Genomic DNA, 24,134 nt, shown 5'->3' on the forward strand with positions numbered 1-24,134 from the left:
CTTAAGAGTGGGGCAGCCTCAGACCACGTGAACCACAGCCTCCTAGCCTGACCAATGCCAGATCCTAATAAATGGGGGCCCCCTCTCTCCTTTGTAAAGACTAAATTTCCTTTTTTGGATTGCCTATCCTTCCCTTATTACATCTCTAAGTAGCAACCCCAGAAAGGACGGTTTGAGGCTATTGAAAATGCAGATCCTTCTTATCAATTCTCCAATTTGGTCAATACTGTGTTACTTAGTTTTTTTTCTTCCCCTTGCTTACTTTTAAATGTGACTCTGTGCTGCAGCTTCACCTGGTCAGTGGCTCCGGAAAGCTTTATGTGTTTTGTTTTACAGGAGATTGGTGCAGGTTAAGATTTATAATTTAGGAAGAAAAGACCCACCTGCAGGCAGGTTGCTAGTAGGGAGGGGAATTAGATTTAAATAGGATCTGGAATTAATTGTGCACTGGTTTTTGGCCTCAGGGAAATCACAAAAGGTTCAGGGGTGATTGACTGGGAAAAGCCTGCGCTGCTTTCTGGAAGGAATGTCCATCCCTTCCCTGTTACCTGTGAGACTTCAAGCCTTAGGAAGGCATGCAGCAAGAGAGCAAGTTTTCCTGTTTGCTTTTTGTTTTTCTTCCCCAGGTCCTCAGGCTGCTGGGACTCAGAAGTCAAGGAGCATGCCAGTACATCTTGCATGTAATGTTTCCGTGGTGAAGGGATTCAAGGTGTTGTCAGCAAGGAAACTGTATCCGTGGGGAGAGAAAGTCTCCTTTCCCTCATTCACATCCCAAGAGCAGTAGCAAGTTTTCCTCAGCGACAAGTCCTTGAAGTGAAGCAGAACTTTAAGTTTTTCTTGGTATTTCAGTTCTAAACAAGTTAGAGGTTATATTTCCAAAGCCCCAGCACTGGTCAGCTTGGAAATAAAGCTTTAATGATCGTCTCAGTACGGAGTTTCTAACCGCTTCCTGTGCTGTGAAACCTATGATCTCACCTAGAAGGAGCCGCCCTTTCTGCTCCTTGCCTCTTCCTGCACAACTTGACAGGGTGTGGGTGTCCAGAATGTTAAACCTTTCTCTTGATAACTGCAGGAACAAACTTATGTCTTACTGGTAAAATAAGCCAGTTGAATTCATAGGAATATACAGGAAGCAGATGTCTGCCTTGGCAAATTGCCATTTTTATAGCCACGTTCCACACATCAACTACACTTTTAAATAATTAGTTACTAACTAATGAGATCCAAAAATAAGTTGTCAAAATAGAAGAAGGGAGTAGACTTTTCGGTGACCGAGGGCCTATTTTTTAAAAAAATCTATTTGAAACAAGGGTAGGAATTAGCATTTGGTAAGACTATTAATTAGTGCGATTGTAGGCAGTGCCTGGAGCTTTACCTCTTCTTGCTGAAGCCTTTCTCTGCTCAGATAACTATGGGGAGGGTTGCATTGCTTTCATTCAATGAAGTCCTTTGCCTTGGGGGAAAAACCCAGCAATTCCACAAAAACCAAGTTTGTCAAGGAACTTAGGTGACTTGTCTTTTCACTACTGTTAATTAGCTTCCTCTGCTAAAGAGGAGACTTAGTTTTCACTAGGAATTTCATCTCTTAATGGGATTTTCTGGTCCATTTGTATGTTTCTGTGTAAAGTTTGAATTTAGTTGAGTACTCAGATTCCACTGGCAAACTACCCAAAGACATAAAACTGGATATAAGACCCTGTTTCTTTTAGGTGGCTAAAAATGGGATGTTTTGATTCAGTATTCCTGTGGTGTGTGTGTGTGTGTGTGTGTTTCTGGGAATTAAACCCAGGACCTTCATATTGAGCTGTATCCCCAACCCATTTTTAATTTTGAGACTAAGTCTTGGTAAATTGCCCAGACTGGGATTAAAGTTTGCAATCCTTCTGCTTTAGTCTCCCAGAGTGCTGGGATTATAGTCATGTATCACCACACCTGGTTTTTAGATACTTTGCCAGTTTCTAAAGAAATTCCAAATGTAGACTATAATGTATGTAGATTACTGAGTGGGACTAAAACACAGGATACTGTATGTAGACTCAGAGTCACAGGGTCATGGATGTAATAGACTACTTTATCAGTAACATTCTTATGTGTACTAGGTGTTGGGAAGACAGAAATCCAGCCCACAATCTAGAGGGAGGGATAGAAGTTCAGTGAAGACCTTTCTAGAGGAAGAGCTGGTTATCATTGGAATGGGTACTGAGGGAAACTTGGGTAGGCTGTGAATTCAATATTCTGGAGTGTACTTTATTCATTAGTCTTTCTAGTCAACAAAGACATCCGTGAGGTCCTCCTGCCTACTATATAGCAATGAGTAAAACAAAACATACAGAACAATTGTTAGAAAGCTTTAGCAAACATGCTGGTGAGTACTACTGATTAAAATACAGGTTCCTAGGTGCCACCTCTCCCAAGATGTAGGTATGGCCTCAGAAATTGGATTTAGGAACCAGAGCACTTAGCAAGCACTCCAGCAGCCCTGATCCCAACGGTTCTGTACCACTCTGAGAAAGTGAGGTGGATTGTATTGTGATCTTGTGGTGTATCAGAAATGTTATTTAAAGCAATGTCAGGAAGCATTAAAAAACACATTTTTCTGGGCTTTGTCAGAGGTAGAAGGAATAGTTAGCTGAGCATTTTCTTTTAAGCTTTCCTTATCTGGATTCATGGTAAAATTTTGGAGGATCTGTGATCCTTTGCAAATTTAAGTGCACATTCCTGTGTTTGCAGTGTTCAAGGTTGTTTTCTGGAAGACGCTTCTTAAATTTGTGCACATTCTGAAAGAGGATTGCTCTCCCTCCTCCAGTGGAAAGGATAAATACTACTGTCTGATTCTGTCATTTGATGAGTAACACAACGGAGGCTCAGCAACAGGTCGCCCGAGTTAGTGTGCTGGACAGCTCCTGGGCTACTGGTCAGGTAGCCTTGGTCTTCTAGCTTGACACACTTTGAGCTGGTTGAAGATATTTGCAAACCCTTGACTCTTCTCTCTTTGTCAGTGCCTTTGAGGGATGTTTCTGAATTTGGAGTGGATCTTACAATTGATATGTAAATTTCACTTGGTGCTTCTTTTTTCTTTTTATTCCACAAAAGCTGTTCTTAAATAACTTGTGTGTTTTACACTGAATGACACTGGATAATCTCAGAAAAGAATTAGGAGTTAGTGGAAAGGCGGATGCCCACAGGGCTGTGACTTTTGTTTCTTAAGACTTCTGTTTACTTGAAACCCAGGTCAAGGGGAATTTATTGTACATTAAAGAATTTTCAGTTCCTTTGCAAATAGAAGTTAAAGGTGACTAAACATGTTTCATCTGACATTTTTAACTTGGCTGGTGAAGCAGTTGCTTTTTTTATTGAATACTATGGAGTTCGCTCAATGCAGAAAAATAAGTGGTTAATAAGATGGATATAAAATGCCCACCATGGTGTTGCATAGATATCTTGAAGAAAACATGCCAGGAAGGAGACTGTTCATCTTTTCTTGTGTTATTTGTAGGTGTAGAACAGGACTGTAGAAAAGAACATGGACTAAGCCGAGTGAAAACTGATGAATAATGAGTTAGGACAATTATCACATGAATGAGCCAGTGAAAGATGAACAGACTGAGCCTGCCTCTAGTGGTGTTTTCTGATTTTTTAGTGACTGCTGGCTTTGCTGTTGATGATCTTTCCTAGCTTTTCCTTGGGTGATCAGAGGCATATTATTCTATTACATTGTTTTAAAAATAGAATCCACATGATCTGAGAGGTTCTCATGCTTTAGGATAGTGTTTACCTGAGTGATTTTGGATTAAAACGCATATTACAGCTTAAATATCTTAATGAAAGAAGCAAACGTCATTGTTTGGTTAGCTTGAATTGTTCTTTAATTCAGAACTTTGTATAAAAGACCTGGATGTGAGCATTTGTGGGATGCTCTTTCAAACATCTAAGCAAAACCACTTACCTACTTTAGAAGTTGTCCTAATGTCCTTTTCTATAAAGGTGGCTACCCGAAGAGAAAGCTGTGGACATTGCTTAAAAGAGTAACATGACACTTGGGTTTTACATTATGGACATAGTCAACAATGGAGGTATTTGAACCATTTGGTGGCCAGCACTCAGGAAGAATTTAGGAAAATGTTCACATTATGGAATGCCTCAGTTTTCCTTTTGGGTGTGTAGGTAACATTTGCCTGGCTTATTAATAAAACTTAGAGCCTTTTTTCCCCCCAAAAAACCTATGGAGAAACATGATTCAGATCTGAATTTTTGCTAGAATTTTGATTGCTGACTTGACTCTCAAAGGGAACCTTGGGTGAGGTCATGTTTTCCTACTCTTACAGGAGGTTGATGGCTTTGTGGTGTTTTGTAGGTGTTCCCCCTAGAAAAGAGCTGAAGTAATGAGAAGACACCATGGAGGCCCAGTCCCACAGCTCCACGACCACTGAGAAGAAGAAAGTGGAGAATTCCATTGTGAAATGCTCCTCCCGAACAGATGTCAGTGAGAAAGCGGTGGCTTCCAGTACTACTTCCAATGGTGAGCGGCCACCCCACAACCAAAGATGATCTGCAATCTTCTTTTTGTCCTCTACATTTCTTATGAATTGAGCATTTCCACCTGGACTGGTGCTTGTTCTAGAAAAGGCTGAAGAAAACTCATGGGGTGGAGGGTGGAGGGCGATGGGGACTGGGTAGGCTTCGGTAATCTCCATTTTGGCACTCAACCTACATGCTTTCTTCCAGATTTTCTAATTTGAGATGTAAATGTGATAGGTTATTTATTATAGGAAGTTCCTGCTTTGGCATTTTGGAAATCAACTTGATTAGTCTGGCGAGAGTTCAAAATGCTTTGCATTTCACATGGAAAGTCTATACTCTTTGGAATAATTAGCTTTTACAAAAGACATACAAGTTGTCTTTGTTAAAATTAGTGACAACCAAAAAAAAACATAAAAAATTAATGACAACCCCCTCTTCCTTAGTTTTAAGTAGTCTGCTATAAAGGATTTAAACATTTAACAGCTGAACCTTAAAGTAGCATTAAGATCTGAGATGGGTTTCATGGTTGGCTTGTAAAATTGAATTTATTTAATTGTTTTCAGAGGTAACATGGAGCCGGTCACCTTTTCTGTGCATTGCGTTTGTACATTGTAAGTAGTGTCCAGAGGAATTTCAGTTCAAGAATGGAGTGTGAATCTCAATTCCAGGGCCCCTGGTGGTGCAGACAGACTGGATGGGTTAGTGGTAACCGTTGCATCCTTCCTGGAAGACAGTTAGTGCCTTTGACTTTTGAAGTTTTTACAGCCATCCTGGCCTCCCAGCTTCTAGTCCACTTTGTCACCATCCAGCTGGCTAGTTCTTGGGTGCTGCATAGCTGGACTCTGATTTTCATGAGTCAACCTGCTCCCTTCCTCCTATCTTCCCATGAATCTATCATTATTTATTCCAAGGAAGATTGTACTGGTATGATTTACAGTTTTCTTAAATGCAGAGTTGGAGACTTGAAATCATCTTTGGAGGGTGCTTTGGCCCAGAACCCTCACCTCTGAAAGCAGGCGTTCCTGAGGAGTCTGGCCACCTCTCTGTGCGTGCCCACATCTGTCCACTCTGTCCTTCCAGCTGCCCTCCTCCCTTGGTGTCACGAGTGGTGCTGGGTGTGGCACAGAGGGAAGGACCTGGCTGTCAGACCTGCTGGCTGATGAGTCCAGACTTGCATTTGTCCATAGGGAGATATGTTTGGGTTGAAAAATGGATTTACATAGAAGTATGCAAAAAATAAGTCATCCTACTATAATCTTTCCTGGAATAAATAAACAACGAGCCTTACTTTATGGTATTTAAACTCAGAACCCAAAGCTCATGCCTGCTATTCCTGCTCTCTGGAAAGCTGAGGAAGGAAGATCACAGGTTCAAGCCTATTCTGAGCAATTTAATAAGTTGCTTGCTCAAAATAAAATAAGAAGGTGTGGGGATGTAGCTCAATATAAAGGCCCTGGTTCAACTCCTATTACTGCAAGAACAAACCAACCTCAGAACCAGAGGCAGAATATTTCCACAGTTTTCCCAAGGTGGTCACAGAAGGTGTATTTTTCCTTTAAAAGAAACACGTCATCCTGGTTTCTTTCTTCTGGAACTTGTAAAAATCAGCCCAATTTATTGTGTCAGAAGTACAGGCATAGTATTTTGTAGGGTAAGTGCTTTCTGCACATCATGGTTTAGGAAACTTCAGCTTTGGGTCATCTTTAGGGTGTGTGTGGGTGTGGGTGAGCATGGAGTACATTGGGAATGCATTTGTGTGGATGTGTGAGGGAAGAGGCCAGAAACACGGCATTGGGAGAAGGTGCCTCTTTTAGTTACTTTTCTTGTTACTGAAACAAAATACCTGATACCGAAAGTACAAGGAAGAAAGGTTTATTTAGCTCACAGTTTGTTGAGGTTTTAGTTCCTAATCAGCTGGCTCCAAGGCAAGGAGCCATTGCAGAGGAGAAACAGTTCATGGTAGGCAGAAGGTAGCAGAGCAAAAGGGAACAAGACAAGATAAGCTTCTTTCTGTTCCTTATATTGGTTTCCAGGCTACACGGTGCCAAACCAATCAGTACAATGATTTAGTAATCACCTACCCTTAATCCTAGACCCTTAATCGTAGCATGACAACATGAATCAGTCACTCTATAGATTCTGTCACCACTGAAAAAGCTCCAAGCTCACCAACAACTGCATACAGCTTTAGGGGGATATCCAGACACAGTGCCATTGCACTGTGTAGGAGCAGGAGAAGCTGCATTCTAGTGGCCAACATGTAGTCATTATCTCCTCCCTCCTTAGGAAGGTGCAGCTACTACCCCAGGATATGCACCTAGATTTTCTACTCTTGCTCTGGGTCCTTAGCCACCCTGTGACCACAGGTCCCCCCACGACCCTGTGGAAAGTGACTGGGAACAGAATTAACCTAAGTGGGACAGTGGTCAGGAAACCTGGAGGGAAAACTAATGCAAGGAGCAGTTGTGATTTACGAGAGGTAATCCAAAGATAAGGTGAGTGTGATTGTACTCACCTGCCATCCTCTGGAAGGCTGAGACAAGTTTGAGCCCAGTGTGGGCAGCTTAGCGACTCAGAGAGACCTTGCTTTGAAATAAAATACACAGGGGCTTGAGGATATAACTGCAAGAGGGCCTTACTTTGCATCAGTCAATCTTATGGCTTGGAATAATCACAGATCTGTTTCCTAAACTGTTCTCCACTGGCTTTGTTACCTGATCAGCCTGTGCCCTTGAAGCCCACATCCCCTCCTGCACTTATTATGAGTCCCATCCCATCTGGGGTCAAAAGTCCTGAGTGAGAGCTCTCGAGAGTCATCTAAAATCTGACTTGTTATCAAACAGATGGAAGTGGTTGTTTTAAAATACAAATTTCCCCTTCTTAGGAGGATTCCAGAAAAACAAACAGATAAGTTTAAAGACAGGAAAAAGGAAAAGCAAGGAAAATGAACTTACTTCTTTGTTTCAGTGAATGGTAATAATTATGATCTTTGCAGAGCTCTCTGCAGTTTGCATCTAACTAGTTTAGAGCCTTCTCCAGCCCCAGGTGGTGTAAGGACGATGGGCAGTGGGCTGCACAGCCTCTGTGGGCTCTGTCTCTGGTCCAGCCTGTGGCTTTGGTCCTGTTCCCTGTCTGAGTTTAGAGTTTGTGGTCTGCAGACCTTCAGCAATCAATGCACTGGCTATGTGCTGATCAGAGGAAGAGGCTACCATTGTTATGGCTGTCCTCCATCTGTGCGTCCATCTGTCTTTCTACAGATATTTCAGAAATTCATGGAGACCTGCATGGAAACTATTCCCAGACAGGAATAAACCATCAGTGGGATGCTGTCCTGGGTAGTGCTGATCATTTCTGTTTACAGAGATTTCTTCAGTTTTCTTTCCAAAGTTCTGCCATTCGATTTATAACTGGAGAGTTCAAACACGAGTTCAGGTTGGGCATAATTGCTTATGCTTGCCCTCCATACACTTTGGGAAACTGAAGCAGGAAGACCACAAGCTGGATGCCAGACTGGATAACTTAAGAAGACCTGTCTCAGAACAAAAATCAGTAAAAAAGAGTTTAGATGTAGCTTAGCATAAAGGCACTGAATTCAAATGCATGTTATATATGCATGTTCTCTTCCATCCACCATTTCATGATTAAAAGAAATCAAACAAATAAAAACGTTTCATTATTGGCAAAGTTATTGGTGAAGTTGACTTACTTAACTTTTCCGACCATGACGTGGTGTAATTTGTTCTTGATTCTGAGGCTCCCAGCCAAAGCACGCACATTCCAAAGCGTGCCCTCACAGGTCTGTTTTCTTGCGTTTCTTGCTGAGTCTCTGCTTCTAGAATAGCACCCGTACAGAGTTTTGTTTAAACACAACATACACACAGCCAGATACAGGCTTCTGAAACCTCGAACACCACTGTAAACAGGCATTTGCTCTGTAAGACTGAAATTTAAAGTAAACACAAGTAAAAAACTGTGTTCTCAGTGTTGTATGGGAACAAAGGCCAATTTTGATTTGTCTAACATTTGACATTTCTGTCTGTGTTATAAAGCCTTTGACAGGTTTTACATGAAACCGTGATATGCCAATGGTTTAATGAATCCGTAATTCAGTTTTAAATTCCAGTCTTATTTATGAAATGCTAATGACAAAAGGAGTTTTTTGAATATTTTTAAGTGTACTTGTCACTTACGTGATCATTTGTGACATCAGTAACATGGTGGCTTTTGCATATAAGGTGTGCATTCAGATAATAGTTCTCATTGTGGACTTAATCAGTTAATCTGATAAGATTATATGCAAGGCACCTTAATAATGTGTGTTTCTGGTGTCAGTTTATTACTTCCTAAACTAGATGCTAAATAATCAGTTTTAAATTTAGATCTATTCATACTTTACACATCTCATCCTGTACAGTTTCTCTCTATTTCTTGCTCTTCAATTTGAAAGGTTTGCCTCATTTTTGGCTATTTATTTTTGAGTAATTTGATAGCTCTTATTAACCTGCTATTTTGGTGTTTAAAAAGAAAGCCACCATAAATGATGGAACTGCTGTCTAGAGAATCTTTTCTCGAATCTCAAAGTTATTTGGGACATACCTAACGGTGGTAAAAAGATAAAATTATCACCCTATCAATGATGCAACAGGAAACTAAAGTTGATAGGTAAATTCTTAAATGGAAAGGAAGTTCCCTGTTACCTTTGGTTGTTGCAAAAGAAAGAGCTTGGTTTGATGCTGAAAAATTGTTTGAGGTTTGTAAATGGAAATAGCTATAGTCAGTACCTACTTAAAGAGATTTGTTTTCTCTTTTCACCTTTGGTGACTTCCTGGCCATGCTGGTAAGCTCCCTCAGGGTCCCTCCCTTAGGTGGTAACTGTGATGTCTGTCTCTTGATCCCCAGCTTGAAGAGCTGTATGGGAAGTTTGAAATTCCTTGCTTCTCCATCTTCCATGAGCTTTTGTTTTCTTGACTCTTCCTATGCTGAATCCTTGTGCCTATTCTGTTCAGAAATGGGCAGACGGTTTGCACCACATTCAGCTCTTTAGATGTTAATTCCTCTTTTCCTGGCCACATAGCATTTGCTGGCACATGACAGATGGGTGGAAGGGGCTTTCAGATAAAATGGATTCATATTATAGGGTTTTGTTTAGGAGCGTGTGCAAGTTTGGGGGTCTGAAAGTTGGACTGAGTTGTGGTACTGTCAAGGACTAGCTATGCAGCTGTGAGTAGTTAACTTCTCAGTGCCTCAGTTTCCTCATCTGTTAGCAAGCTAATAATTACATCTACTTCACAAGGTCTATCTTGGGAGGATTAAGTGACACAATGGCTGTACTGTGCAGTAAGCTTACACCATAGCCAGAGCTCTGCAAAGATCAGTGTTGGGATTAAGAGGAAGCATGCTGATGAGTTTAAATGCTATGAATCCAAAAACAAAGGGATTGTGTTTTCTTGAAAATACACATAGGTTTTCAAATTAAGGGAAAAATGTTTGGCAAAAGTAATGATGAATTTGTTGGACTCAGATGTCTGAAAAATAGTTCAAGATGTTTCACAAATCCCAAATGTGACCAGGCTTGCTCATTTTAAGGAAGGATGGATTATAAAAACCTAAAGTTTCTTTACCTTTCATCTAAATGCCTTCTTACGTCAGAGAATAAGAAGGGATAATTTTAAGAAAATTTATTTAGATCTTTGTCCTTGAATATTAACATTGTGATGATTATATGTTGTGGTTTGCAAATGACATATATACATCCTCTTTTCTTTTCTCCTCCCTTCTCTTGATTCCTTTCTTTTCTTTTTTACTGAGATAAACTATTTCTGTTCAGTTACATTGCTCATTTGGGAGATTTGTGCTATATCAGAGTTAGATTTTATTTTATGTCTAAAAGAGCTTCATCTTTTAAAAGCAACTCACTCATGATAAATAATCTGATTCACACAAGAACTCCAGTTCTCTTGGGCTCCAGACTGACAGACCTTCGACCTCTGGCTACCACTGTGCTCTTTATTTTGGTTGAGTATATCACCTTTCCTGTGGTCACTCAGGCTTGAAACCGCAGTGTCACCTCTGACCCCTTTCTCTCTCATGCTTCCTGTGTCCTGCTGGTTTTGAGGTCCTGCTAGATTTTCCCCTGTATTTATGCACCCCTGTGCCCCTCCACCTCCGTACGGCCCCTCTACTCCAGGAGCTCAGTCCTTGTGCTTAGGCATTGAAAGTGCCTTCTCTCCACTCACATTGTTCTTGGTCTCCTCTCTCCTGCACAGTCTTCTACCAAATTAATGCCACTGCAGTTCTAGGATCTTCAGTGACTCAAATAGACTAAGGCTCAAAGCCTTTTGCCTTCATTTAATATTTAAATGTCTTCCAAAATCTGAGTCCAGACTGACTTTCCAATTTGATAAGCTATTCTTTTGTCCCACCCCATAAAGGGGAAGATTCTTTGCCTTTGTCCTATCTTCCTCCACAGAGTGAAGATTTTGCTAGCATCATTGTGTGTTTCAATGCTTCTCAAATGAGTCTCTCTGTTTCTCTGTCTCTGTCTCTTTGTCTCTCGTTTCTCTTTCTATCTTTCTTCCTTTCTGGTCTCGTATCCTTTTGGGAACTACCTAGTAAAACTTGGTTTTATTTAATTTTTTCCTTTAAATTACTTTAATTTTAATTAATAAACGTGGTATTGTAGAGATTTTCTAGGTTGATAGGAAAACTGAGCTGCAAGGTCAGTGTCGCTTCTTCTGATTTTCCTCTTCCTAACTTCTTGCGTTGGTGTGATATGTTTATTAGGATGAGCAACCAGAATGGGTTTTGTGCTGTTAATAAATGTTCACACAAGGCCACTCTGGGTCATACAGTTCTGTGCATGTAGATAAATACGTAATGCCACACATCCACCACTGAACTGCCCTGTACAATAACATCACTGCCCTTAGAATCCCTTGAGCTGAATCAGCTTATCCTTTCTATCTCTTATATCACTTGATTTTTATTTTTGAATTTGAGAATAGCACCTGAGTTACTTACCATCCCCTCTATATTTTGCCACAATTCCATGTTTTGTGCAGCATCTGTGGAATCAGTCTACAAAGTCCAACCCAGGCCTGCCTGACCTTTGGAACAATGTGACAGGAGCCACATGTAACACAGTGCACAGTAGTGTGTACCTGGAAGCCACGCCTTAAACTCCTGCCTTGCCAACGAATTGCTGTGTGATCTTGGGCTAAATATTAACCTCTCTGTCTCTGACACTGTGAGTCCCCAAATATATCAGCTTTTGTGAATTACAGTGACAGGCACTTCTGGATATAATTTGATAGGATGTAATTCGTTGATATATTTCATACCCGTTATAGCACAGTGCCATGTGTCCTTAATCTCCAAATGATAAATAATATGATGGAGAGGAGTAGAAGATATTCACTAACAGAAATCCTGGCACATGTTCAGTAGAAGGTAGAAGCTGGGATCAGGGCTCAGTACCTCAGATCACCGGGTCTGGAGTTTGGCACAAGTTCAGATAACAAATCAGGCACCTTTTGGGTTTACTCCTCATTCATGGTCTCCTAAATCATCAGAGAAACTCTAATTTTTGTATGAGGTTCTTATTTAAGGGCAAGGCTGCTCCTGGCCCCTGCATAGCACCATTGGATTTCTCCTTCAAAAGAGCAATTTCTGATGCTCAGATAAATCAGGAATAAAACACTGCTCCCATCTTGCCACAGTTCTGTAGAGTGGGGAGTGGAAAGATGCCACATCATGGCATGTTTCGTTGTGAAAAGTTGCTGGGGTCCTTTGATCACTCATGATCAGGTGTTGGGGGTATTTCCAATGGCCAGAGACAAGCTGATCCGAACCTGAGACAGCCACCATGTAGGGGATCAAGAGGGACAAAACAGTCCTTATGGCAGGAAAATCTTTTGGAGGAGTGGCTGGGGCCTCCCCTCCTCTACCACTAGGACTCCCAGTGATTTCCAGGGAGCCTCAAGATATGGGGTCTTTTGCAAAAGTGAAACACCTGGTGTTTTATGTACATGGAGACCTTTCCAAATGCATCTGCTTTAGTTTACATTTATCTTAAAAATTTACATACAATACAACTCACCCTTGATAGTGTGCAATTCTGTGAGTTTTAACAAATCCATAAGGTCACGCAGCCACCAACTCAGCCAAGACAGGAAACAGTCCTGGCGCACCCCAAAATTCCAACAAAGCTTTGTGCTTCAAACTCAACAGTCAGAGTACATTGTGAGTCTCTAGTGATAACAGAAAGCAAAGAAAACACAGTAGTTGCTTGACATGATATTTATTTCAGGCTTTTAAAAAAATTCTATAATTTTTTAGGTCCTGTGAGCAATCCTTAGGATTCGTTCTTTTCCATCCCTCTTCTCTTTAAACTACCTCATGTTGAATTTGTAGCATAATGAAAATGTTCTTGAAACTGCTCACAGATACACACCCCACTCTCTCTGCCAGTTTGAGGTTTTTGTTTTTTCCTGTGTCCAGACAGTGCACATTTTAGGCTAATTTAAAGTTCCATTTTATGTTTAAAACTATAAGCAGCCATAAAAATAGGGGCGTTTTGTTGTTTTGTTACTTTGAATTAACCGCATGAGAAAATTAGAATCTGCACATTTCATGTAGCTGTAAGCTAGAGGAAAAATGTAAAAGTTTTACTACATCAAGCTAACATGCTTCTCTCTCTCTCTCTCTCTCTCTCTCTCTCTCTGTCTCTCCCGTGTCTGTCTTTTTTTAGAAGCCTCCTTTCCTTTTCTCCTGTACATTCGTAGACAGGGTTTTGTCTCAGGTAAGGAAATTTTTTTTTTATGTAAAAGTTATTCTTAGCATAACCCGGGATGCTATTTTTTTCCTGTCTTGTACTTTTTTACGTTTCCTTTGACCCCTTCCTCCTCTTGGTCTCTTTCTTCCTTTCTTCCTCTCCTTCTTCTGTTTTTTCCCTTTGGTTGTAGAAAGTTGAGTTCCATCCCAATTATTAAATCTTAGGAGACCATTCCCACATGGTTTCCTAAATGGTAGCTTCATCCCTGGTCTTTCATCTCCCGCTCTGCTCTCTGCCTTGACAGCTGAAAAGGTCTGACTGTGCCATACAATGGTTTGATTGGTTTCTCTGGGGGAGACTTTCCCCGGCCTCATCATGCACCAGGCAGGTGGACCAGAAAGTCTCTTGATTCTTTTGTTGCCTCTCAAAGTCTGAGGTCTTTGACTGAATAAATCCGCCGTCATGGGATAATTTGCTAAAAGGAGCCTGAAAGATGTGAGAGAAAAGCCTCGCGACTTGGGTGCTGCATTAATGAAATAACGGGGCCTTGGAGTTTGCAATTGAAAAATCACCAGGAATGCAATGGGTGGAGACGGGTTTCTTTTCTTTCCCATAATAAACTTTTAGTTCTGTCATTGAAAGCATGCCTATCCTTCGCGGCCTGCAGGCCGGGCCGTGTTTGCATTTGTCTCATGTTTAAGGGTACAGCCTTGCCTGGCTGAAAGCCTTTGGGGTGCAGTGTCTAGTTAGTCATTAGATTATTACTAGTGGATGGAAAGAATTCCATATGACAGAACTAAGGTTGAGTTAACACAGGACGAAAAGTAATTTACAGATAGGCTGTCCCCAGCCATCTTTGTAGCCCCTGATAAGGTTTCATTTCAGAATGGATAGGCGACATTTCCACTTACGGGGCCCATTCTGCGACACCTGTGATAACAGCTTCTGGATCCTAATTGAAATTGGTTTCAAAATGGATTTTCACTTTTCTCTGTCTGTGGAAAATATTGAATGGACTCGAGCTGCCACAGAGAACCCCAGACCTTGGGAAATGGAGCGGGAAGCTGGGGTCATCTTTCATAACAGTGTCGATGGTATGACAGTTTTGTTATCTGTCTTATTAATGAAATCATTGATCACCTGATGAGGGAGATAATAAACTACATCCCGCCAGTCTTCCCCAAGCTCAATTAGAATGGGGTTACAAAGAAGAGGAGGAGGAGAGCCTGCAAACAATAGCAGCAAAGTAGTGGAGGTCAATTAAAACTTTTTACTCGCGAAGTGACCATTTCTCATCAGGACCCTGTGGGTGATTTCAGGCCTTGTGTCTGAAGTCCCCCAAGTCAGCATTCTACTGCACGATTCTCTTGGCCCATGTAGAGTTCCTACCACTTGCACTAAAATTTAAAGATTAAAATGTATTTTATTTTATTTTATTTTTTTGTCTTTTATCGGTACCGGGGATCGAACTCACGACTGCCTGCTTGCAAGGCAGGTGCTTATGCTGCTGAGCTAAATCCCCAGCCCCAAAATGCATTTTAAAATAGGGCTTGTTTCACAGTGGGAAAGTCAGAAGTGAGAGTGGAACTTCTGCCTTGTAGAAGTACTTTGTAATGGGTGGAAAGGAAAAAAGAATTCCTTAGCCACTTGCCCTGCCCCCACCAGAGGGGATTTGGGGCTTGTCTGCTGGGTGGAGGAGGGTGGGGGCTGGGGAAGAAGACCAAACTGGCAGGTTCATAACCTGAGTTCTTTGAAAGAAAAGTAGCTTAACGCCTCTTCCTCTCTTAATGCGCTTTGGGAATCCTGGTCGGAGGGGAATTAGGTTTGGATTTAATGAGGTGGCTCTATTGTTTGGGGCTGGGCCGCCCTGGAATGTGCTTTCTGTCCTCTTCAGGGAGGGGAAGGGACGCTGGTGACTTCTCCAGTTTCACGGTGAATTGTAGTCCTAGGTGTGTCTCTATTCTCAGTGCCAGCGAGGATCAATCCAGTCCCCTCTGAGCCTGAAAGAGGAGCTGTGATCAAAGGCGCTAATGATGTCGCTGATCTGTGGTGATTGATTAGGAACAGAAGTTCTAGAGAACCCAGGCTGTCCTTATCATTTCCAGTTCATTTGTGTTATTGCTAAGATAGCTTGTGCTTAATTAGCAAAATTACTAAAATGAATGGTGCAGAAAATATTATATATTTTTCCTTCCTCTCCCTCGCCCCCTCATTCTCTGTCAGTTAGGGGGATCAAACCCATGGCCTGCATCTAGGCAAGGACTTTACCACTGGACTACTTTGTATTTAGGCTTTATCATTATATTTAAGCTTACCATAACCATGATCACATTTTGTAATCAACCTCCTTCATTGGATATATTACAGAGAAATTATATGTATGTTGGGTGAAGTATTTTGGAATTCTACATAGAAATTGGAAAAATATTTGGGAGTAAAGATACTTACATTGTTTCCAAAATAATTTATTCCTATACAAAAAAAATGACATGTAAGGCTACCATTACATATACTTAAGGGTTTTATTAGTTTGGAAACTTGTTTCTGTAGGTTTAACATCCTACATTATTCTAATGGAACTATCCTAACATTTCTCCCTGGCCATTCCAGAGGATGACTTATTTTTCTGTGTGCAAACATGTTTAAAAATAAAAGCAAATCTGTTTCATGCCAAGAGGTGACCAGTCTTACAACTGGAGGAGATGCAATTTGAAAAGAAATAATACTTAAAGAGAAAACCAAGGAGAGCAAGAGGTCTCTTTCTGGAACCACTGCCATTTGAACATAGCTATTAACTTAGATCCGCCTAGGGAAGGGACTAACTGCAAAAAGCTAAGAAAAAAATCAGTTTTGGAAGGCACTGCAGACCAAGAAAGAAAAGCTCAATGGAAAATGGAGAATGTAAATTTCTTTGAAGGTTACTGTTATCTTCTGTGGCTTGCTGTAGGTTGTCAAGGACTCTTGGCTTCTGCTGCTTCTAGCTAATTCCTTTCCCAGAAAACTTCATTTTGAGGGCTGCTGTCCCAGTAGGACTGGAAAGTGTGTTTACAGAGCAGGATGAATATGAAGAGAAGACGCTCTCCAAATGAGCCCCGGGGAGAAGATGGTATGGCAATTATCAATACTAATCTTTAATAGATGTCAAAGATTCCTCTTTTGTGGAATGATTTTTGTTCTCTTGGCAATAATAACCAGAAGAATCGGAGACCCTTGCCAACAACAATAAAAGAACATCGTGAAAGAACAGAGGCGTGCTTGAAATAATGGAACTTCCAGCAATATAGGTAGTTCCAGATAAAATGTAGATCTACTGTTCAATTAAAGATTTCTTCTAAGCGCTTAGAAACTAGAAAACACACAGTGGCCCATTTCCTATTACATTTAAATCAAATCTATTTTTAAAATTTCTGAAGTTCCTATTTAGGCTTGTTTTCAAATCCTGGCAAGTTTCAGAACAGCAAAAAGTTCCTTTCCTATAAATGTTGACAGCAGTTCCTGTGTAGGCTAACAGTGTTTTATAAATAGAGTTTACTTAGCAAAAACCATATGTATGCCCAGTGAAATAATCTCACATTTATTTATGTTTTGATTTATAGAAAACACGTGCCCTCTGACAAAGCCTTGGGGCTCTTTTCTGCAATTAAAAGGAATCTTGTTTGAAAAAAAAAAATAGCTACCATTCTTAATGGGAAACTTTTTCACATAAATTCAAGGCTTTTTCTTTGATCAGTTTTGCACAAAATCAAAGCACTGTATTTTCCTTCATTTGTTTAACCCCAAAAGCAAGATGAACTGGGGAAAAGATTTATCTGTCTGCTATGATGCCCCAAGCCTCGTGGTCATAAGTGGGCTTTTCAGAAGTAGCTGGGTCTAGGGTGTTGCTGCTGGGATCAAAAATGTGATGCTGGGATTGATTCTTGGTGCTGTGCTAAGATTAAGGCTGCCTTGCACTGGGTGTGAGTGCTCCCTGCCTTAAGGGTAGGAGGCTGGATAAGATACAAGGGACAGAAAGTGTGTCACTGCTTGTGCTTTGACACTTACTGCTTTGCTATTTGCTGCTTTTGTTGCTTCCTGCTTTCCTTGTCATGAACTGTTTTGTTTTTCCTCTGGGACACTCCTCTGCCATGCCACCCTGCCTTGGAGCCAGCTAACTATGAACTAAAACTTCTGCAAACGGTGGTCCAAATAAATCTTTCCTTCTTTAATTTTGGGTGTCAGGTATTTTGTCTCAGCGATGAGAACCAGGCTCTGTCTATCCATCTGTTTTCCTGCTTACCTATGTGTACTCACACACGTACATTAGCATCAGCAGGCAGTAGTTGAATATCACAGAAATCCACAGATGTATAAGACTAGGTAATATGGGAAGGGCAGTGCCCAGAAAAGTATCTGTGGCTGCTCCTTGCAGGTGACTAGTGTTAGTGCAGCAGGAGTTTGGCTTGGTGTTTTTAGGCTGAGAAGAACATCATCTTAAACATACTTGTTTCTAGGCCTTCATTTGGAAAGCTGCAGAGTATCTACATGGTGATTTTCTGCATCAACAATAAATCATAAGGAAAGAGACTGAAGGTGGTTTGCAGATCTCTCTCTTTTTTTTTTTTTTTGAAGAAAAATACTAACAAATTTTCTTTAAAAATATATTTCTTTTAAGTTCAAGGGTGGGAGGGAATTATATAGAAGAAAAAACTCTTTCTTAATGAAGAAGAGAGTACATTAGCTGAGGCCAGGTTATCAACTACTGCTTCTTTGACATTCTAGGCTACATTTATGCCTGAGGAAAGTGGGTTGGGGACAAGGAAAAAGTCACTGTTTATTTAACATAGAAATTTCATAATACTTCAGTGCATGAATGATCCAAGCCTTTATGTAGTATAGCTTATATATCTAATTTTAACTTTAATTTTTCATAAAAATAGACTGGTTAATCTTTTATAGAAACTCCAATTATAATGTCAGATTTCTGCACCCTAAAAAAGCCCAGTTCCTGTTTTCCTGTAGTTATAAACCAGTTCCCCTAACCCTGGTGGTGAGTAAATAAAGATTATGTTCAGAAGAACAAGTTATCACAATCTCAATTTAAGAAATTTGGAATTTTCTTTAAGGTTAAACAGTGCAAATCCTATACATCAGTCCATCTTTGGTTAAAATCTGCCTATGATTTTATTTAGGCCAAATGTACCATCCCATTGTTAAATCTGAAATGATCCCAGGTGTTTCAAGGGTTAGCCTATATAAAAAATGTCAGTGTAGGTACCAATTGCAGGAGATTTTTGCCCAGTTTTCCTGAAGTGCTGCTGATTGCAGGTTGCACTGCAGTGGATACTGTGAGACCTGACCTGGACCTGGGGTCACCCCTGAAGGACCCTGGCTTCCTGTACCACTTCTCTCAGTGTCTGTGAGTGTGGTTGCCAGGAAGCGCACTGTCACTTGTGTGTGATGAGTGCCCCTTAGACCACATGACTCTCCAACATGCCCATGGAGAGCTTCACATAGTCTATTTGGCATCTGGTTTTATGTAGCTATATTTCATCATGGCTTCACTTAGAACTTTTGAAAATTTCTTTGATGCTAATTTGGTTGCTTTAAATTTTTGAAGTGGAAAAAAGAAACAAAACCAAGAGTACAATAAACTTTGATTACCAAACCCTCAAACACTGAACCTCTCAAGCAATCCATATTTGTACTTTATTCTTCGAGTGTGGAGTTTATAGGCAGGGGTGAGGAGCTCAATTGCTGGAAAGTAAGGCTGTGGTGTTCAGACCTGGCCAAGAGAAAGGTAGGAGCGTGGCTCTTCACAGGGATTCTTGCAGAAGATGCCACATCATCTAAGGAAGATGAGGTGGCTCCTTATATAGCAATTATTAAAATAATGTCCTTTCAGTTTCTTTCTGTGTTCGTGTTCTAGTTGGCCATCTTCAGATAGCCATTTTCTGAGTCATGAACCAATCTGCATCTTGGACCTCAAGGCTCTGGTATTTTTTCAACTAACTCCCCATCACTGAGCATTTCCCAGTTTACTTCTTGTGAATGTAACACTTTACCACAATACCGTGTGGTTCAAATTCATCTCACTAAATCATTAGCTCTAAAACCTGTAGCAATTTGTGTTTCCATCGGCTGTTTCTGAGACTGCTCATTTTCAGAAAAGATGATCAACATTTGTGAAATAGTTTTAAAGATGGTGTGATAGATGAGATCCTCCCTTCTTTCTTTGCATTTTTAACTGATGTGCAATACATAAAAAAAAGTGCATGTGGTGCACATGAGCACTTTGATGGAGTTTTCCAAAGTGAGCATTGCTTTTTCCCAAAGCAAACAGCACCCAGATCCAGAGGGAACAGCTGTGCATCCATTCCCCTGCTGGCAGGCAGCTGGACTGGCCCTTAGAAATACTGGCTATCAGGTAGTTGTCTTTTAGTGGACCTGAGAGCATAATCGTATTGAGCAAAGGCCAAGGAACAGCTGTGCATCCATTCCCCTGCTGTCAGGCAGCTGGACTGGCCCTTAGAAATACTGGCTATCAGGTAGTTGTCTTTTAGTGGACCTGAGAGCATAATAGTATTGAGCAAAGGCCTGGGAGTGGAATTACAGTTTTAATTCATCCTTGCCAGCAAATACTTTCCATATTTTTGTTTTAGCCCTTCTGTTGGTGATCCTGTGATGTGCAATTATGGTTCTAATTTGTCCTTGAGGGGTAAAAGACTTAAATATATCTTACTGGGTATTTGGAAATCCTTTTTTTGTGAAGTATCTGTTAAAGTCTGCCTTTTAAAAAAAAATTTGTAGTTGGGGGTAGATTATTATTTGCCAGATGTTCTGTCACTAATTTGAAATGTATCTTTTTCTGCCAGAGCCTTAATATCTATTTTAGCTTCTTTTTTGGAACTATTTTATCCTGTGGCTCCATCTAGCTGTTCTTTTTTTTTTTTTTTTGTACCATGTTCTTTAAGCTGTTGTACATAGAATACATTTTATCCAATAGTGTATATTACCTTTTATTATTTTCTCTTTTCAGAAGGCTCATGGATCCTACTCAATTCTTTTTCTCCTATATGAACTTTAGGAACATCTTTTTAGAATTATGTAGTTATAAATTTTTATATATACAGTAAAAATACAAAAACTAAAATGGATACCATCATTTTTTTTTGTCTTTTTCCTTTTTATCGATACCAAGGATCGAACTCACAACTGCCTGCTTGCAAGGCAAGTGCTTATGCCACTGAGCTAAATCCCCAGCCCTGATACCATCAATTTTAACAATACGTGGAAAGTGAAGAAGGAATAATATTGTGAAAGTTCAACTATATCTGTACCACTTTATTTCTTGAAAGAGAATAGGGCTTACGCATCTGATAAAGCATGAGCGTGCATTAAGTGTGGGGTGGGAATCTGGATGCTGTGTTACTCTCTGAAATGTGTCAGTGCTTAAAAGGTATCTCTCCGGGATTTTGTTTAGAATTCTATTACACTAACATATTCAAGCTTTATTGTAATGATACTGGCTGCAGGAAGCAGTCTTAGCTGCTTTCCTGCCACATTCTTACGAGGTTACTTTCTTCCCAGGAGAACATCAAAGCCACACAAATGCACCCTGGCTTTGGTGTCCACATTCCGCCTTCATCTTCACAAGTGTTTCTTTTCTTAAATCTGTCACTTACAAGAAAATACATAGGAAATAACAGTTGGCAAGACCCACCAGGTGTTTGCTATATTTTCACCTTTTCTACTGTAACACGTTCTGGAAACAGTTTGGGTTTAATTTGTCTCATCTGTCTTGAATTGAAAGTTGCAGGTACATCACTAAGTACTTTGGTTACTGTAAATACCTCTTGTATCCTCTCAGGAAAAATGGGATTCTCCAGGTTCTCTGCATCCATCTGCATTTTTATCAAGTCACAACAGTTGCCTTCCATAGTCTTTGATGGTGAATCTGTTACTTGGTGGCTTTTTCTTCTGAAGTTTACCAGCACCAGGGTCAGAGATAAGAAGGCTGTTTGTTTCTTGTCATATTGATAGCAGGGCTAATGCAAAGGACTATGGGAGCTCTGACTTTTGGACCACATGTTACTATAACTTTGGGTTGACTTTATTGCATGAGTAATCTAGGGACACTAGACTGAAAATGGATTGCCCTTGACTAAATTGAAGAAAGAGACACGTGAAGGATATGGTTTCAGTTCTGTGAGTAATGTTTTCCCATCATGTGAAACTCTTATGACAAGCGTCTTTCAGAATCCTAAGTAGCAGGATACACATCTTTTTAAAGGCAGGAAGTATTGCCCTCTTAGATGTAATTCCAGTAGTTTCTTAAGCCTCGACTTCTTACCCTTGAAAGCTTGCCCACAACCCACTCCTGAGAGCTTTTGGAAATAATTGAGAGCCATGACTCTTGTTTATTCTCCAAGCCTCAGATCATCCAGCTTTGTGTTGGCCTTTTGTCTGAGGAGGTACAAATTCACCAGGGTCATGCCAATAAGTACAAAAGACTTGCCAGCCCACCAAGAAATTCAGATTTCCTTATTTCCCTGCAGGAGTGTCTTGGGGGCAGTTATGCATAAAATGGAACTTTTCGTGTCTTGACCCTGTCCAAAGGATTTTTGTCTTTTAAGGACCTTCTTTCCTTAACATACTTAAATGGAATAAAACTCAGGAAGAGGTTGTGGAGAGAGTGCCGGGAAAGAAAACATAGCAAACCTTGGATCATCATAGTTTCCCAACTTCTTTGCTCCCAATTCCATGAAATTGTAAGTGCAAGGATCTTTTCTTCCTGATATGCTGCCATAGATAACAGACTCTGTATTTGATCATGTAGATAAATAAAGTATGCGGCTCTCTATGACAGCACTAATAATTGCATGAATAAACAATCACATCACACTATACTTATTAAGTATAATATAAATGGTATCCACAGTGTTATGTAAAGTCTTATAGAAGAGGTATTGTACAAGTTAATTCCTCTAAATGACATAGTGAAAGCAGGGGAAGGGAGGAGAAGGGACCCAAACCTGGAAGATTTGAAGTAGAGGGAGCTACATGAGCCAACTTGGAAGTAATATTCTTTGGGATTTGGTAAAATACCAGTCAACATAGGTCAGTTATTGCATAGGCATGTGTAATAGCTAGCTTTCCTATTGGCTGTGATCCTATAAAAATGTTTACAATTTAACGAGGAGAGTTTTATGATGGCTCATGGTTTCAGGGGATTCAGTCCATAGTTGACTGGCTCCAAAGCAGGAACGCTGTGGAGGAAGGACTTGGTGGAGCACAGATGCTTAGATCCTGGTGGCCAGGAAGCAGAGCAGGGAAGCATTGCTAAAAAGGAAGAGGGGTCAGGGACCAGATAAAGATCCCAAGGTCACATATCCATGACCCATTTGACACATTCGGAAGTGTGCTTCACTGATCCCTTGAGTGGCTCCCAAATCAATTAAATTGACACACTCAAACTTAACATAGATGGGAGAAACCCTATTAAGGACATGCTAGGATCTAGACTTCATCTTTAGACTGAGTGGGAGGAGGGAGTAATGAGAGGTTATCCAGCCCCAGTGGGAAGAAGGGGCTGGTGCAGCGAGAATGGACATCATCAAGAGGTTGCAGAAGGCCTGGTGGGGAAGTAGAGGGCAAAAGGACATTATGTCAAATCGGCATGTCGAGGAGATGCCTGCTCCCCCGTGTTCACTGCAGCATTGTGTACAACAGCTGAGTCAGGGAACCTAAGTGTTCATCAGCAGAGGAATGGATATAAAACGTGGTCTAGATACAGAACGGAATAAAACTCAGCTATCAAAAAGAAACCAAGTCATTTGTGGGTGACCCCAGAGGACGTTATATTAAGGGAACTAAGCCAGGCACAGTGCTGATACGTTCTGTGTAATCTCACTCATCTTAAAGAGCTGATTTCAGAGTGGAGTATGGAACAGTGGTTACCAGGGGCTGTGGCACTTGGGGGAAAGCTGGGGAGATGTTTGCCACAGAACATAAAATTGTGGCTGGATAAGAGGATCAAGAGCTCACTGTGCAGCCTATGATATGGTTAATAATATTTAATATTCTTGAACAGTGCTGAGAATGGATGTTGATGTTCTCACCATGCAAGAGAAGACTGTGAGCCAGTGTGTATTTTAATTAGCTGTATGTAAACTTTTCATGGTGGATATATATTTCAAAACATTCTATTTTATATATTATTTTATCTGTCAGTTTAAAATAAGCAACTAATGATGGGGTGTGGTGGTGCACGCCTGTAATCCCAGTACTCTGGGAGGTTGTGGCAGGAGGATCACAAACTTGAGGCCCAAGTGGAAACTTGTGACTTAGTGAGACCCTATGTCAAGATAAAAAAATTTAAAAGGACTAGGAGTGTAGCTCGGTGCGAGGGTTCTGGGTTCAGTTCTCATTGCTGTCAAAGCAGAGCAGAGCAGCAGGGCATAGCACCGCACCAGAGGGTGAGAGGAAAGTCTCTGCTGAAAGTTACAACATCTTACCAGGTGACCTTCACCAACCAAGGCCACCTCTTCAGGCCCGGGGTGGAGATGCCTGCTTTACCTTGTGCCTTCATGGGTTGCTGCTTCTAGGAAACTAGGTTTTTCCAACTCTTCTTGCACCTTTACCAAGTGCCTTTCATGAGTCTTCTTGAGTTCCTAACAAGGAATAAAGGTCAGAGGCAGACACAGAGAGGCAGGGAGACTGTGAATGTAGAAATGACCGGCACGGGTGTTGCTGGATGCAGAGAAAGAGTTGTGGGAAGAAGCAAGCCTTGGGTGTGAGGAAGCAGTTTGGTTTGAAGCATTTTCAGCATGCCTCGCTTTGGTGTCTGTTGCAGTTCTGAGAG

The 24,134-nt window shown here is 40.8% G+C and overlaps 1 protein-coding gene across 2 annotated transcripts in view; it reads left to right on the forward strand.

The window, feature by feature from the left end:
* The window catches only part of Gli3 (GLI family zinc finger 3), a 264,642-nt gene that overhangs the window by 9,819 nt on the left and 230,689 nt on the right, over positions 1–24,134 (forward strand). For both annotated transcript variants that reach the window (XM_023565209.2, XM_003470095.5), the window contains exon 2: positions 4,355–4,519. In XM_023565209.2, the coding sequence (XP_023420977.1) occupies positions 4,396–4,519 (124 nt within the window). In that variant the 5' untranslated portion in view covers positions 4,355–4,395. The remainder of the gene's footprint in view (positions 1–4,354; positions 4,520–24,134) is intronic.

Source organism: Cavia porcellus, unplaced genomic scaffold (assembly GCF_034190915.1).
Source record: "Cavia porcellus strain 051 isolate PalLab524CR breed Dunkin Hartley unplaced genomic scaffold, mCavPor4.1 scaffold_23, whole genome shotgun sequence".
In the NCBI taxonomy this organism is placed as follows: Eukaryota; Metazoa; Chordata; class Mammalia; order Rodentia; family Caviidae; genus Cavia; species Cavia porcellus.